General features: G+C 38.4%; 1 protein-coding gene across 2 annotated transcripts in view; it reads left to right on the top strand.

Moving 5' to 3' along the window:
- LOC119499307 (guanine nucleotide exchange factor VAV3-like) overlaps positions 1-15,192 on the top strand; it is a 65,740-nt gene that overhangs the window by 20,174 nt on the left and 30,374 nt on the right. The window contains exons 7-16 of one of the 2 annotated variants that reach the window (XM_037788582.1): positions 646-738; positions 1,067-1,135; positions 1,224-1,327; positions 2,922-3,021; positions 3,545-3,640; positions 6,082-6,150; positions 7,682-7,768; positions 10,240-10,325; positions 10,500-10,632; positions 13,073-13,182. In XM_037788582.1, the coding sequence (XP_037644510.1) occupies positions 646-738; positions 1,067-1,135; positions 1,224-1,327; positions 2,922-3,021; positions 3,545-3,640; positions 6,082-6,150; positions 7,682-7,768; positions 10,240-10,325; positions 10,500-10,632; positions 13,073-13,182 (947 nt within the window). The remainder of the gene's footprint in view (positions 1-645; positions 739-1,066; positions 1,136-1,223; positions 1,328-2,921; positions 3,022-3,544; positions 3,641-6,081; positions 6,151-7,681; positions 7,769-10,239; positions 10,326-10,499; positions 10,633-13,072; positions 13,183-15,192) is intronic. The other variant, XM_037788583.1, reaches the window with a different exon arrangement.

The raw sequence follows: 15,192 nt of genomic DNA, 5'->3' as shown, positions 1-15,192 counted from the left end.
CAGATGCAAAACTAGGATAATACTACCAACATATACTTCAAATTCTAGTATAATTAAAAGTATGCTATAATAATTTTGGACAGTTCACATGTAATAATTGTGAGAATTTTACACATGGGTTATACCAGTATATTGAAGCAAAAAATAAACAATTATTCAACCAATACTGCTACACCTACTCATGTTTACAAAAGTAAGGAACAATAAGTTATTTAAGACAAAAAAATATAGATGCAAGAAGAAATTCTTCCCATTCCCTGATTTATGTTTGAAATGAAATGATTTTGTTGATATTGCCAGGACCTGCAGGGGTGGAACTCAGCTGTGTTCTCAGACTGATGTGGACCATCTATCCATCAGCCTCCTGCTGCACCTTATTGCTGTGTGTGATGCACGCAGGAGGAAGTGTGCACATGCTGCTTTAAAAATACTGTCGCTCGTAAATAATTTGTTTTAGAAAAATGAAAATGAAAGAAAACTTATCAGTGTTTCGAAATTTGGAGATGTGATCTGAATACAGATATTTAATTTCACTATTCTGAGAGCATATTCTGAATATACTGACTCATTAGGTATGTCTACAGATAAAAAAAGTAAAAATGGTAATGTTAAAAGCAACATTTTCTAAGATGTGCGTGTTTCTAGAAGCAGGCAGAGGTGGATGTCCGCAGCTGCTGCCTCACAGAGATCAAACAGACGGAGGAGAAATACACAGAGACCCTGGAGTCCATCGAGAAGGTACATAAACTTCCTGCTGTTCTATAGAGCACTGAGATCATACAGTATATTGTTACATGACAAACCAAATGGTGTCAAATTCATAAATCTGATACCATTTTTTGTACAACTTTGGTGTAGATCATTGATTTGTGATCAGTGGGCAATATCACAGACTCATTTTTCATCACTCGCATTTCTACGATGGCGTATTAGGGCCATTGTAGGTAAAAAAAAAACACTCTAATTATTGTGTTTATTGATTCCAGTTCAATAACCAGTCAGTGAAAGAATCTGAGGAGAGGAGCTAAGATGTTTCATTCTGGTGTTCAATTGTTTCTTTCTCCAGTATTTCCTGAATCCTCTGAGGAATTTTTTCTCTGCGGCTGAAATCGACAAAGTTTTTGTCAATATTCCAGTAAGTCCTACAAATTTCCCTTCTCGTCACTTGACATGGAAATAAAATGTTTAAGTCCAGATACCGATGTCTTCTCTCTCTAATGCAGGACCTGGTTAAAGTTCACAAGAGCCTGATGGTCGATGTGCAGGACTCCATCTTAAACAAAAATGCCCTAGATCTCTACCAGATTTTCATCAGCTACAAAGAGAGGTATTCATGAACACCGTCCATTTACAGTTAGTGTGAGTTTGCAAGGAAAGTATGTAAGTTGCAAGTACAATGGCATCTCCCAAAATGTATGTGTAATGTCTCAGTAATCAGCTTTACGTGTACAGGAGGTTTCAGTTTAGGTTCACTAGATCAGTGGTTTTCAAAGTGGGGTCTGGGGACCCCCAGGGGTCATTGAGGGAGTTCCAGGGGGTCCCCAGCAAAAAGGGGAATCATGGTGCCTTCAAATGGGGTCGTGTTTACCGTGTTCACGAGAAGAGTCCTTATGAACACCCCTCTCTTGTGGTATTCACAACCTCGTAAGTGGAACGTTTCTGAAAACTCAGAGTTCACGAGTTGTGACGTGTTTGTTAACGTTGTCAGAAATGGCGGAGGACATGGAAGTTAATTTTTCGGTGCATAATAAGTTAATATATTGTAATCTTGTATTGTTTTTCTTCATAATTGTATAATAGGTCTGAGGAAAATGTTGATATTCCCAACGGCCTCATCTTTTTCCTCTGTCATTACGCCTTTGCATTTACTGCATTATGTTACCCACTTGGTAGCTTGCTAAATTGCTAGCTTCTGTGGCTCCTAGACGCCACAACTTAACCACTTGAACGCCAAGCATATTATGTACATGACTTCCCATTTTGTAAACATGAGTTGTAAACATGAGCTCACGAGTTTCATTTGAAGGCACCATCATTTGGCGGCTGTGGCTCAGAGGGTAGAGCAGGTCGTCCACCAATCGGAAGGCCGGTGGTTCGATCCCCGGCTCCTCCGTCACATGCCGATGGATGTGTCCTTGAGCAAGACACTAAACCCTAAATTGCCAATTAGCCATTTGTGTGTGAATGAGAATTTAGATTAAATCCTGATGGGCAAAGTTGGCACCTTGCATAGCAGCGTCTGTCATCAGTGTATGGAATGTGTGTGTGAATGGGTGAATGCTGACATGTAGTGTAAAGCGCTTTGAGTGGTCGGAAGACTAGAAAAACCAATTATCATTTAATTTCACTATAATTCCATCCATAAGTAACACAATGGCAGAATGTATGACTATTTTGGTCATGGGTTTCATACACTTTCTGTAATAATACATCTAAAAGCAAAAAAACTATCAGAATGGGACAAAATCTACTCTAGTTTGTGTCAGTGTAGGGGTCGTTGACATGAAAAAGTTTGGGAACCAATGCAAACAGGCTGATAGCTATTTGCCAGTTTTACATTTGAATTATATGACAATCATCTGCATGTTGTGTGTGTGTGTTAAAAAGGTTCAGTTGATGTAGTTCTATTCAGGGTCAAACTGAAAGGACTACAAAATGATCTTTACATGCTAGAGGAAGGATTTCCTTCTCAGTCATACCATGATGCAGTGTAGATGACTGTCTTGCAACAGATTCTGTATCAGAGAATCACTTGAAAGCGTCTTTATCGCGAGCCACAGGATTGCAACATATCACGAGTTACACTCTCTAATTACGAGAAAGCACCGCATCACTAACTGGCTCTCTACACACACACTCACTGTCCTTTTCTCCAAATCACCACTCATTAACGGCTCCACTGTCTCTCCTCTGAATTGCAGACTGCTCATTTATGGGATTTACTGCAGTCGGGTGGAGATCGCCATCGCTGTGTTAGACCTCATTTGCAAAGAGAAAGAGGACGTTCGTCTAAAGCTGGAGGTGAGACACCTGAGTAACACACATATTCCCACACAAACCCCCACATTTTACACAAATCCAGTTTTCCAGCGGCCCCTAGTGTTTATTTTGTGCACTACACATACATTACATTTATTGTTTCATTATGTATCTTGTCCTCTCCAGCTTTAACAAATTATACTATACTGGTATAAAATAATTAGAATATATGATAGATTTTAAATACAAGTAAATTAAAGATAATAGATAATATTGGTTTAAAATGTGTGTTATATATAATTTCTTTATAAACTGTGAGCTTGGTGCATGCTCTCTAGCACAGAATAGGATACAAAAAATATTACATAATTTATTACCACAAGACGGAAATTACAGATAGTATTGACAAGATTGATTGACTCAATAATGGCTGTGTAAAACTGAAGAAGGAGGCTTTGTTTTACTTTGAATTTTTTTGATCTATCTTAGGAAAAAGCGTCCCTTAGTCATCTGTGTTAATGATGCATTGTCGCTCACGCTGTTGTGTGTATTGTATTTGTTGCAGGAGTGCTCAAAGAGAGCCAACAATGGAAAGTTTACACTGAGGGACCTTCTGGTTGTCCCGATGCAGAGAGTCCTCAAGTACCATCTACTTCTTCAGGTAGGGAGGTCTGACTCCACTCATTTAAAGCAAGTGTTTCAAACCACATGTCTCCACAGAGTCTGCTCAGATTTTAAAGGAAATCAGAGATCAGCCCTCCCTGACTAGATCTGAAATCATCTGACTCTGTCCTGATACGCCTGAGTTAGATTTTGAATGGATTTGCTGAATCTTAATGCTTGTTTTGGGCAATCCACATTATTTTTTTTTTTACTTTATTGTTACTTTACACATCTAATGCTTTTAATTAGCAGCTACATTGGGACATTTGGAGCTTACTGCCTTATTCAGGACACCACTAGCTGTTGAGGCAGGAATAAGTATCAACATTGCCCAGATTTGACCTGTTGTTGAAGGGATTCAAACATACAGCCTTCTCTAAGGATATCATATACATGCCAATTTTATTGTATTAGTATTATAAGTAGCCACTTGAGGGCGACATCCTCCACAACTTTGCCTCCCCTCACAGCGTCCCAGCAGATTCACACTGTAAAAAAAAAAAAATCTTTTAGGTGTTAGGCATTTACACGTCGTATCTCACATCTCTCAAAAAAAGTACAGTGAATGAATAATAACACATAATTTCAATCTGACTCAATACATTTCAGTTTACAGATTTCTCCTTAAGCTTTTGATTATACATGATGGTATCTATGTCTTGCCGAGTGGTTGCACTCTTGCTTACTGTAGAAACCAGACATGCTGCCTTTCAAAATCCCCCAATTTGTCTACCAGCTGATAACTGTGTGACACCGTCTCCGCTGGATAGTATGAATCAGAGGTCAGACTATAGCTGGCAGGGCAGACGAGGACAATGACTAGAGAGCTGTTTTAAGTTGTTGTGGAGGGTAAAGGCCTCTGTGGTAAATAGTGGTGATCCTGGGTGGTCTCAGCCGCCTCCTGAGGAGAGACGTTGGGGCAGAAAGATGGAAAGGGAAGAGGAAGGGGAAAGGAAGTGAGAGAGGATACAGCTCAGCAAGGCAGCAGTACTGTGGAGGGATCTCTCCATTTAGTAATGTTATTAGAGAGGTAATGAAGGGCAAACATGCTTAAAGTGAGTGCACACCCACCTTTTATATTATCAGATATAATGTACATGTTGCTGTAATCTGATTAAGTCTTCATATCATTCTCTACTACAGCAAATACAGTATTGGCAGCAAGCTACAATAACAAAAGAAGCATGATGCCGCGATATACTATCCTGGTAAAATGGTAGAACTCGTAGGAAAAAATATCAATTAACTGCCACAGTGTTATGTTACAATTTGTAATGATATTTGCTGTGGAAATGTCTCAGTCTGGACTAGTATCAGGTTATTTCGTCTCCTGTCTTCTTTGCTGTTCGACTGGTGTTATGACGGTAATGAAACCAAAGTCGTCCACAGGAGGTTTCACGGTGCCTCTGTGCAGCTTACACTCCCAACAATGACTGCCATGTGTTGATTAATAAAACAGACATATGGGTGGGTGTTGGCAGGATGATGTGGTCAGAACATCCCCAGTTTTTATTCCTATTCCTGGCAGTAAAATGGCATTTATTTTTGACAGTATTTGTATAAAGCTGTCCATGTTCATGAAAATGGTGTTTGTACATGTTTTGCTAATTGTTCTGTGCTTTCAGACGACAGATGAATTCTATTTATCTGTCGTCTGAAAGCACATCTGTCTATTTAGCTTTGTTTTTCAGTTTATTAAAAAATTAATGATTCTACTACTGAAGCATGTGTGCCAATATTTGCCAAAAACTCAATTTTCTGCCCTGAAAAAAATAGCTCTGTTGTGCTTTTTTGTCATAAGAACTACATGAAGACACTCAGCGCCGGTGGAAGAAGTATTCAGATCCTTTACTTAAAAGTAAAAGCAGCAATACCACATTGTAAAAAATATCACAAACATCAGTGTTTTACTATGATATATTATATTATGTATTATTATTACTGATCCACTAATGCGTAAGCAGCATTTTCATGATGTAGCTGGTGGATCCAATTTTACCTACAGATCATATGTAATTTTAAACTGCAAAGTAACTAGTAAGTATAGCTGTCAAATAATGTAGTGAGACAAAAAGTGTGCTGTTTGTTTGTATGTAGTGGAGTAGTGAAGTATAAAGTAGCATAAAATAGAAATACTCAAGTAAAGTACAATTCAAATTTGTATAAGTAATAAGTGTAAGTACTATACTTGAGTAACAATTCTTTGTCCTATTCCATCACAGCTCGTTTTCTGCCCTGAAATAAAATTGATATAAGAAAATTGTCTATCTTCCGATTACTTGAGCATGTAAATGCTTCTTTTGTTATAAAACTATATGGTGGCATTTAAAAGTAACCTTCATAATGAAATCAATAACCCAGCTACTCAAACTAAATGTGTTTCCATCAGTGTGAGTTTTGTGTGTGAACATCTTTTTTCTTTCTGTCCTCCTCTAACAGGAGCTTGTCAAACACACTCACGATGCTGCTGACAAGAGCAACTTGAAGATCGCTCTTGATGCCATGAAAGTAAGTGCGGTGCTTAAATGGTAAATGGTCTGTAATCATTGTGATTTCAGCTTGTTACCAACAGCGTGCTGATTTAATGGAAACAGTCTCTCTGCCATTCAACTATCAACTTTTATTAGATGACAAAAGAAGAAGTCACAAATGGGCGTGAATTGATACATTTTTATTATTTATTTTTATTTTTTTTACATTACACTAGTGAGCGCTTCACTCTTCCAGTCTTGAAGGGAGCTGGAGCTTGATAGGCAGCTGATTTGAGGACTTAGCAACAAAAAGGCAGGAAACACATACTGTAGCTTTAGACAACTTAAACGCTTGATTCATATTTAGAATATTTACATGGCGTGCTCGCTTAGCTCACGGAAGCACAACAAGTACCAACATACAACATAAACATCCAGTATAAAGGTCGACATTTTATGAAGTGCACTTTTTCTCTTTCTTGCCAAGAGTTTGATGAGAAGATCTCATGTCTGTAAGTTAAATATGAAGCTGCAGCCGCTTAGCTTAGCATAAAGACTGGAAATGGAGAAATGTAACAAATTCCACCTACGAGCACCTCTAAAGCGAACTAATTAACACGTTATATCTGGTTTTTTGAAATCGGTTCCAAAGATTAAGTTGCAGTTTTATGGGGGGTTATGTTCTTGACTATTCCCCGTAAAAAACACAATTCATCATTTTTACACTTTGGTTTGAACCAGTTGTGAAAGTGAAGCCAAGGCTGAAGTGCCTTAAACTTGCATTCTTTCTAATATCCAGCAGGGGGCGACTCCTCTGGTTGCAAAAAGAAGTCTGATTGTATAGAAGTCTATGAGAAAATGAGCCTACTTCTTACTTGATTTATTACCTCAGTAAACATTGTAAACATGAGTTTATGGTCTCAATCACTAGTTTCAAGACTTCTTCAATACAGCATGATGTTCATTTAGTAAATTATGGTCCCATTTAGAGTCAGATAGACCATAAAGCAGGGTATGCTTTAGGGCGTGGCTACCTTGTGATTGACAGGTCGCTACAACGGCATTGTCCGGTGTGGGAGTTGTCCAAGTTTTTGTCTTACAACTTTAACCCTTTCACAGTGTGTTTTCAGCTCATGAAAGTTAATTGTAACATTTTGGTCACCTAAAAATGTCTTGTTCAGCGTTCGGTTGTACTTAGCTCCATTTTCTCGTGTCACTTCTGGGTGCAAAAAAACATCATGGTGACTACGTCCACTTCTTATATACAGTCTATGATTTGAAGAGGTCTGCTGTTTCACCATGTTTCTAGTCTTTATGCTAAGCTAAGTTTGCCTAACGCCCTCCTTGCTTCAGCTTCATATAGAACGGTCAGATACGAGAGTGGTATCAATGTTCTTATCTAACTCTCAGAAAGTGAATAGGCGTGTTTTGAATAATATTTCCCAAAATGTACAACATATTTCACTACCTCCAGACTGAACTAACCCAACAAAATAATAATGTGTGTGTTTGTGTGTGTGTGTGTGTGTGTGTGTGTGTGTGTGTGTGTGTGTGTGTGTGTTGCCCAGGACCTGGCTCAGTTTGTCAACGAGGTGAAGAGAGATAATGAGACTCTAAGGGAGATCGACCAGTACCAGAGGTCCATTGAAAACCTGGTAAATCAAAACATTTTTCTACAACTATCAGCAGCTGTTTGTGTACACTTTATACAAGTACAAAATATCAGGGAGTCATGTTGTCTGCTTTTTTTAGACGGTCGGCTTTGTGCGTCAAGTTTCACCCAACATGGTCAGTCACATGTGGCACAGTGTGAGGGAATCAGCCAATAATACAGGATCTAACGTAGACACATGCTCTAACTCTACACTTAAAGTGTTAATGCAGATGAAAGCTAAAACACTTAACTGACTTCACCTGGTTTAACCTAATCATTGTTAATGTCGGGCCACTGTGCATTTCTGCAATTTTCTGTGATTTATATTTAAAGATTTTTTTTTCCTTTTTCATAATTTTTTTTTCAAGCATAATTAAGATAAAATGACACTTAAACTTTAGGTGAAAAAAACCCTCTAATAACATGGTATACCATCTTAGTGCTATAATCATTAGTCAATTAATAAATTCGTTAAATTAATCTCCAACAATTTAGATAATTGGTTAATAGTTTTTTTAAGCAAAAATGTTAAATATTCCCTTGTTTCAATTTCTCAAATGTAGGGATTTGTTCCTTCTCTTTATCATATATGATAATGATTATCTTTTTAGACTGCTAGCCAGGCAAAAACAAGACATTTAAATAGGTCACCTTAGGGTTTGGGACATTTTAAATGGCATTTTTCACTATTTTCTGACATTTTATCGAAAACGATTAATTTAGAAATTAATCAGCAAAAGAATCAATAATTAAAATAAATGTTAGCTGCAGCCTTAAACCAGTTAAAGGAGTCATTCGTAGCAGCCACATCTCAGTAAGGAATTATTACTATAATCAAAACATCAAATTAAACAGCTTTTATATCTCTGTGAGAGACTCTCTGAAAATGAGGGTTTCAGCGTAGAATGTAATACCATAAATCTCCCTCAAGGATATCATATGTAAGGTGAAATATATGGAATACACCTCATACATAAGGCAAGAGATGTCATCACACAGTGTGGTAATAAGAAAGTGGAACAGGATGAGATGAGATGAGGTGGTGTAGCAGGATGGAAAAAGTGTAACCAGCATCATCATTATGAGTGAGAGAGCTTGTCGGGTTATAAAGACCTTCTCCTTGTCTTGATTGAACCAAATTGGTGATTTGAGTGAATGTCATTGGTGATAACAAGAGTCTGCCGATACTGATCAGCTGATGGTGCCAGAGCTTACATGATGTTTTTACTGGGAATACCTCAGTATGTATCAGTTTGGAGGAAAGAAGGAAATATGTTATGTTGGATATCTGGGTTGGGTTGCACTGATTGTGCAAAAGATGGTTACACATTTTAAAGATTTTACTATTATGCTTTTGACTAGAATGCATTACTTATTTATGCATTTATTTCATATATTTCATACATAATCAGCCCTGTCTCCAAAAAATAACGCTCCCAGACAGCTAAATTGCATTCTCAATTACGTTTGGAAGGAAATGTATTTAGTCGCAGATTACGTTTCTCTTTGACGTATCACAAATATGTTTGTAAGTCCGCGGACAGCAGCAGCAAGTGACATAGTATAACGTTGTATTTCGAGCGACCATGAATGAAAGTTACGTTAAATAATAACGTTTTTGATAATAATGATTATAACAAGCGAGAAAGTCTACTACTGGTGGGTGGGATTGGAGTTGGATGGGTCCGACAAACACTGGACTTTCCCCCAGGAGACCACTGTTTGTGTCCTGTGTGAAACATAATCATTTTAATTCACACCATGATGTTATTTACTAAACCAAGTAGTTTTGTTGCCTGAACCTAACTAAATAGTTTTATTGCGTTTTCTTTTTGTTTTGTTTGAGGTTTTCCTCAAAACGTATTTTGGTTATGCAGTTTAGTTGTATGGGAACTAGGGCTGTCAATTGATTAAAATATTTAATCGTGATAAATCGCATGAATGTCCATAGTTAATCGTGTTCACAAATTAATTTAAATTTTTTTTATCTGCTCAAAATGTACCTTAAAGGGAAATTTGTCAAGTGGGAGTGGGCAAATATGCTAGCGTTATGCAAATGCATGTATTTTTTTATTACCGGAAATCAATTAACAAATATTGTCCAGAAACCCTCACAGATACTGCATTTAGCATAAAAAATATGCTCAAATCATAAAACAGGCAACAGCTTGCAGTGTGTCAGTGTGCTGACTTGACTATGACTTGCCCAAAACTGCATGTGATTATCATAAAGTGGGCATGTCTGTAAAGGGGAGACTTGTGGGTACCCATAGAAACCATTTTCATTCACATATCTTGAGGTCAGAGGTCAAGGGACCCCTTTGAAAATGGTTAAGCCAGTTTTTCCTCGCCAAAGTTTAGCACAAGTTTGGAGCGTTATTTGGCGTCCTTCACGACAAGCTAGTATGACCTGGTTGGTATCAATAGGAACGTCATTTTTTTAATCTTAACTCTCTATTATTTTACTTTCAGAATCAGTCTCTAATCAGCTTCGGTCGACCAAAAGGTGACGGAGAGGTGCGCATAATCTCCAGTGTTGACAAGAGGAAACAGGACAGGTTGTTCTGCTTCAACTTCATTATTTTGAAAATGAAATTAGAATTACAAAAACACACATGAAATGTCTGATGAAGTTCGCTTTATTGCTATTGGATACATTTACCATAAGGGTCGACAGTGTGCAAGAGCTAATTTTGATATACTATATAACATTCTGTCTTCTTATTTTACAGGCACATCTTTCTATTTGATGTGGCTGTCATTGTTTGCAAGAGGAGAGGAGACAACTATGAGATGAAGGACATACTTGACCTCAACAACTTCAAGATCACAAACAACCCCACCTCGGACAGAGAGAGTAAAAAGGTCAGTTGGATGCGACACACAATATACCCTCTATCTATACATATAATTACACAGATGCTGCATATATTGCTGCATTGAATATCGTCTCTCTATCTGTATCCCCCTCCCATTTTGATTACTTTCACGGCTCATACCAATAAACTATGGAAACGTTGCTATTCAACATCTGTTTGGCTGCAGATGTTATTGCTAGAATAAATGTTGGATGCCTCATAAGAGTAATCTAGATTGATAGTCTCTCCCTTTCTGGTGTAGGGTCAGCCACCCCTCACAGTTTACACAGTGTGCTATTTTTCGCCTCGTGGGAACGTTCGCAGGCCGTATCGTAGTGGAGGGGACTTGTTGATGTCTTGTTGATGTATGCCCACAGATGGTGTCTTCTCACTCCGGTGCTGATTGCTAATGTGAAACTGACAGCTTGCCAGAATGGGATGGTTCTGTGATTTTTATCAAAGGGACTCCATTATCATCCTCATTTACTCTATTGTGCAGTGATTGGTATTTAACAAGTATGGTCATGGTCTTGATGTGTTTTTGTGGATTATGTGTGTGGTTGTCATTATTCAGGGTTGTATCTACCATTATGTCTAAATTAACATGTATGTAATGACACAAACAGTGCAATTTTGCCTGGATGTGACATTATTTTTTATCCCGTTCACCTTCTAACATTTTGCTGCACAAAAGGACACCGACACGTGTAAGAATTAATTTGTAGCGAGACACAGATGCACAGAAAAAGACAAATATCCCCCGACATACAGATACTGTGTAACTACATTTAAGCTATATAAGCTACACTCACCTCAACACACACTCACAAACACACACACACACACACACCGCAGGACAGAGATGCTAATATCAGGTGATGAATGTGTGCAGTCCTCCAAGGCTGCTTATAGCTATATATCATTTTCTGCTAAATGAAACTTCAGAGTGTGAATGTGGTGCCACTGAGCACCCACACAGTCATCAATGATTTAACACTCAGCAGAGCTCTAAAACACTCAGGACTTTGCAGGGCTGGCCAATCACTGACGGGTAAACCCTACCACTTTTCCTGTTATTAGATATGACACAACACGCTAGAACAGATTAGGGTGGCAAAAACCGAGAGGTTTGGGAATTGATTGAAAATCGTTCCCAAATATGCCCCTGGGTAACGCATTTAACGTGTTAAGTGCTGCAGTGGTAGGAGATATTTGGTGGTCAGCGGTTGCCAAGCTGTGAATGTATTGCTGAAGAGAAAACAAGCAAGCAATAGTAGTATTTTACACCCAGAATTTTGTAGAATTGATGAAACACCATAGTAGACTTTTGCAACTGTGGTTTAAAAGTTTTGATGGTGTTTCTAAATTTAGGATGTATTTGGAAAAGAAATATCGAACAGCGTTTTTGGTTCCTCTGAGTCAGATCAGCAGACTCTGCCTCACTGTCATCGCAGCTTAAGTCCTCTTTGGGCAGAACTCTGCACTGTCAAATATTTGACCGTACATTTATTTATATTTGACTGTACTAGTTGCCTTACTTTCACTTTCAAGTCATCATTTTTACACTAAATTATTGTGAAATGACAGCTGTATACTGTGACCTCACAGTAGCTATGCCAGTATATTACTGATTCAGCTGTATGCAACTAAGTAATATCAACAAGTAATATCCAGATTATTGTGATTTAGCAGTATGCTGCTGTAGAATTACTGTATTTAACTGTAACTTCAAAGTTTACGTCCAGATTACTGTGATTTAGCAGTATGCTGCTGTAGCATTACAGCGTAATCTGTATTAAACTCCTATTGCTGCTGCTCTCTTGACGTTGATAAAAAAAACCCCCCAAAAAAACAGCAACCAACTCACTCTTGGTTTATCTGGTGGCCTTGGTGGCACCAATCTTTGCACTTGGCACATGATTGATGACGGCATTAATGGTGGTACATCAGACCGTTGAATCAACATGAATTACACAGGGATTTCTTGGGTATATTGTATTTTCTTTCCAGTTTTTACACAATTGGCTTTTTTTATACCAGCCACACCACAAGTAGCATTTAGCTCGGTAGGCATCCTCCTGTATTTGAAACAGCGCACCTATTTATGTAACCTCCAGTTACAGAGTATCATGCACTGTATACCTACAAATACATCATAACAACCTGCCTGGGTATCTGAGATTTATGACACAAATGAAAAGAAAAACATGCAAACTCTAAAAAGTGAGACAGTCCAGTTTGAACTCAGATTGCACTTGCTGTAAACTCGCAGTGCTAACCACTGAGCCACTGTGCCTCCCACCATTTAATGTGTATATTCTGTGAGATAATCATTACAGTAGAAATGTAGCCATGGTAGTTTCCCTTCTTTATGCACATTAATATGCAAATGTACATATGCATCCGTGAGAAAATGCATTCTAAAGTCTTCTTCTTGACCTCCACAGTGGTGCTACGGGTTCTACGTGACTCACCAGCAGGGGCACGCAGGCTTTGAGCTCTTTTTTAAGACCAGAGAGCTGAAGAAGAAGTGGCTGGATCAGTTTGAAATGGCCATGTAAGTACACGGAGACATGAACACATCGCAGTTTGTAACCAACACAGAAGACCAGTGTGTGTATCACACTGTGAACTTGTATGTGTATTTGTGTGTGTGGTGTTTTTTGCCTTTGTTTGCATGCATGTTATTCCAAGGCCGAGAGAGGTGTTGACTCTTTCATGTGCACTGTTTGATCAGGTCTTTGCCGTAATCAAGCACACACTGCTGACAACAGTACGATAACACACACACACACACAGACTCACGCATACCCACACAGTACACATAAACTGTTCCAAAGAGCTGCAAAACTACAAAGAAGTCACTTCGCTTCGGCGGTTCTTCAAATCAGTGCTTTATGGAGGTATATTTTTGTATTATTTTGTAACAGTGTGAGGTTTTTCTCAGGCAGATATCCTGTCTGCATCCTTTTGTTATGTTGATTCAAGAGTGTACAGTGTTGTTTTGACATTACGCTCTGATTGACTGAACAAATGCGTTTGTGTTTGGGGTGGATATGTATGAAAACAATCTTCCTGATATGCATGCTGACTATCCGCTATGGCCTTCCTGAATACAATTTCCCTTCCCATAGTGTTCTGGATTGTACTTTATGTATGCACTGTAGCAAAATAATGCCGTAAGGTAGGGATGCACATTAATCAATGTGCTTCTCTTTCTCTAAGTTGAACTGAAAGTAGTCACGCATGAGTTCATAAACCTACATGACCACTAGACCGTGACACCTGCTCAAAACCTCATGTGTAATTTCCACAATTTAAAGAAGAAATAACCATTTTCCAACCCCTTCTTCTTCAAAAACTATTTTTTTTTTGCACAGACACAGGGTTTGTGTCTGAAAACAGCTACGTGTGCCTCTGTGCATTGGGTAACCACACCAGAAGGGGTCCATTCAGAAAGTGAGAATTGTACCTGTAAAGAGGATGTGGGCTCCTCATGAAGGACTCACTTATGGGAGCACTCAGTTTAAGTGGCTTCTGGATGGTGTGTTCAACACAAAAAGGTGTTTTTTGTGTCAGTCGTGTGTTTGTTCACATTCCAGATAGCCTGCTTATTTCTGCTGTGCATGTTGCCCCTCTCACATTTGAACACATGCGGCTCAAAATTGAATTTGTCTGGACTCATTCAAGCCCCTCTTCGTTTACACGTACACATGCACCGGGGGTAAAATTGCTTTTACTTCAGCCAGAAGTAAGAAGGAATGAGCAGGAATGAAGAAACAAATTGCAGATTATCTTTGACACAGCAAAGTAGTTTTATTCAGTTGATAAAGGAATGATTAAGAACGTTTTGTAGATTGAGCAAATTGAAAGAAAATTGTTCCCACTGCTGAATGAAATATCTCAACAATCATCAGATGGGTTGCCATACAATTTTGCACAGACACTCATGGTCTCAGGAGGATGAATCTTAATGACTTTGGTGATCCCCTGATTGTTCCTCTAGCGCCACCATGAGGTTGACATTTGTGGTTTTAATACCCTGACTTTTCATTTAACTATTTCTGTTTGTCCAATACTTGAATTAATGACATTCCCATTAGCCTCAGCTTTACTTTGTGTTTAGTGCTAATTACCAAATGTAAGCATGCTAACACACTAAACTAAGATTGTTAACATAGTAAACAGTATACCACAATCACAAGGTAGCCCCACCCTAAAGCATCCCCTGCTTTATGGTCTATTTGACTCTAAATGGGACCATAATCTACTAAATGAACATCATGCTGTATTGAAGAAGAATTGAAACTAGCAATTGAGACCATAAACTCATGTTTACAATGTTTACTGAGGTAATAAATCAACTGAGAAGTAGGCTCATTTTCTCATAGACTTCTATACAATCAGACTTCTTTTTGCAACCAGAGGAGTCGCCCCCTGCTGGCTGTTAGAGAGAATGCAAGTTTAAGGCACTTCTCCATTGGCTTCACTTTTCAGACCCGGAGGTTGTCGCCTTCAGTAGACTTTCATTTAATGTTCATTTAACAATTCTTTTGTTCTTTTCCCC

The sequence above is a fragment of the Sebastes umbrosus genome, chromosome 12 (assembly GCF_015220745.1).
Source record: "Sebastes umbrosus isolate fSebUmb1 chromosome 12, fSebUmb1.pri, whole genome shotgun sequence".
Taxonomy (NCBI): domain Eukaryota; kingdom Metazoa; phylum Chordata; class Actinopteri; order Perciformes; family Sebastidae; genus Sebastes; species Sebastes umbrosus.
The sequence above is the reverse complement of the archived record's forward strand: the minus strand, read 5'-3'. Positions and strand labels throughout refer to the sequence as shown.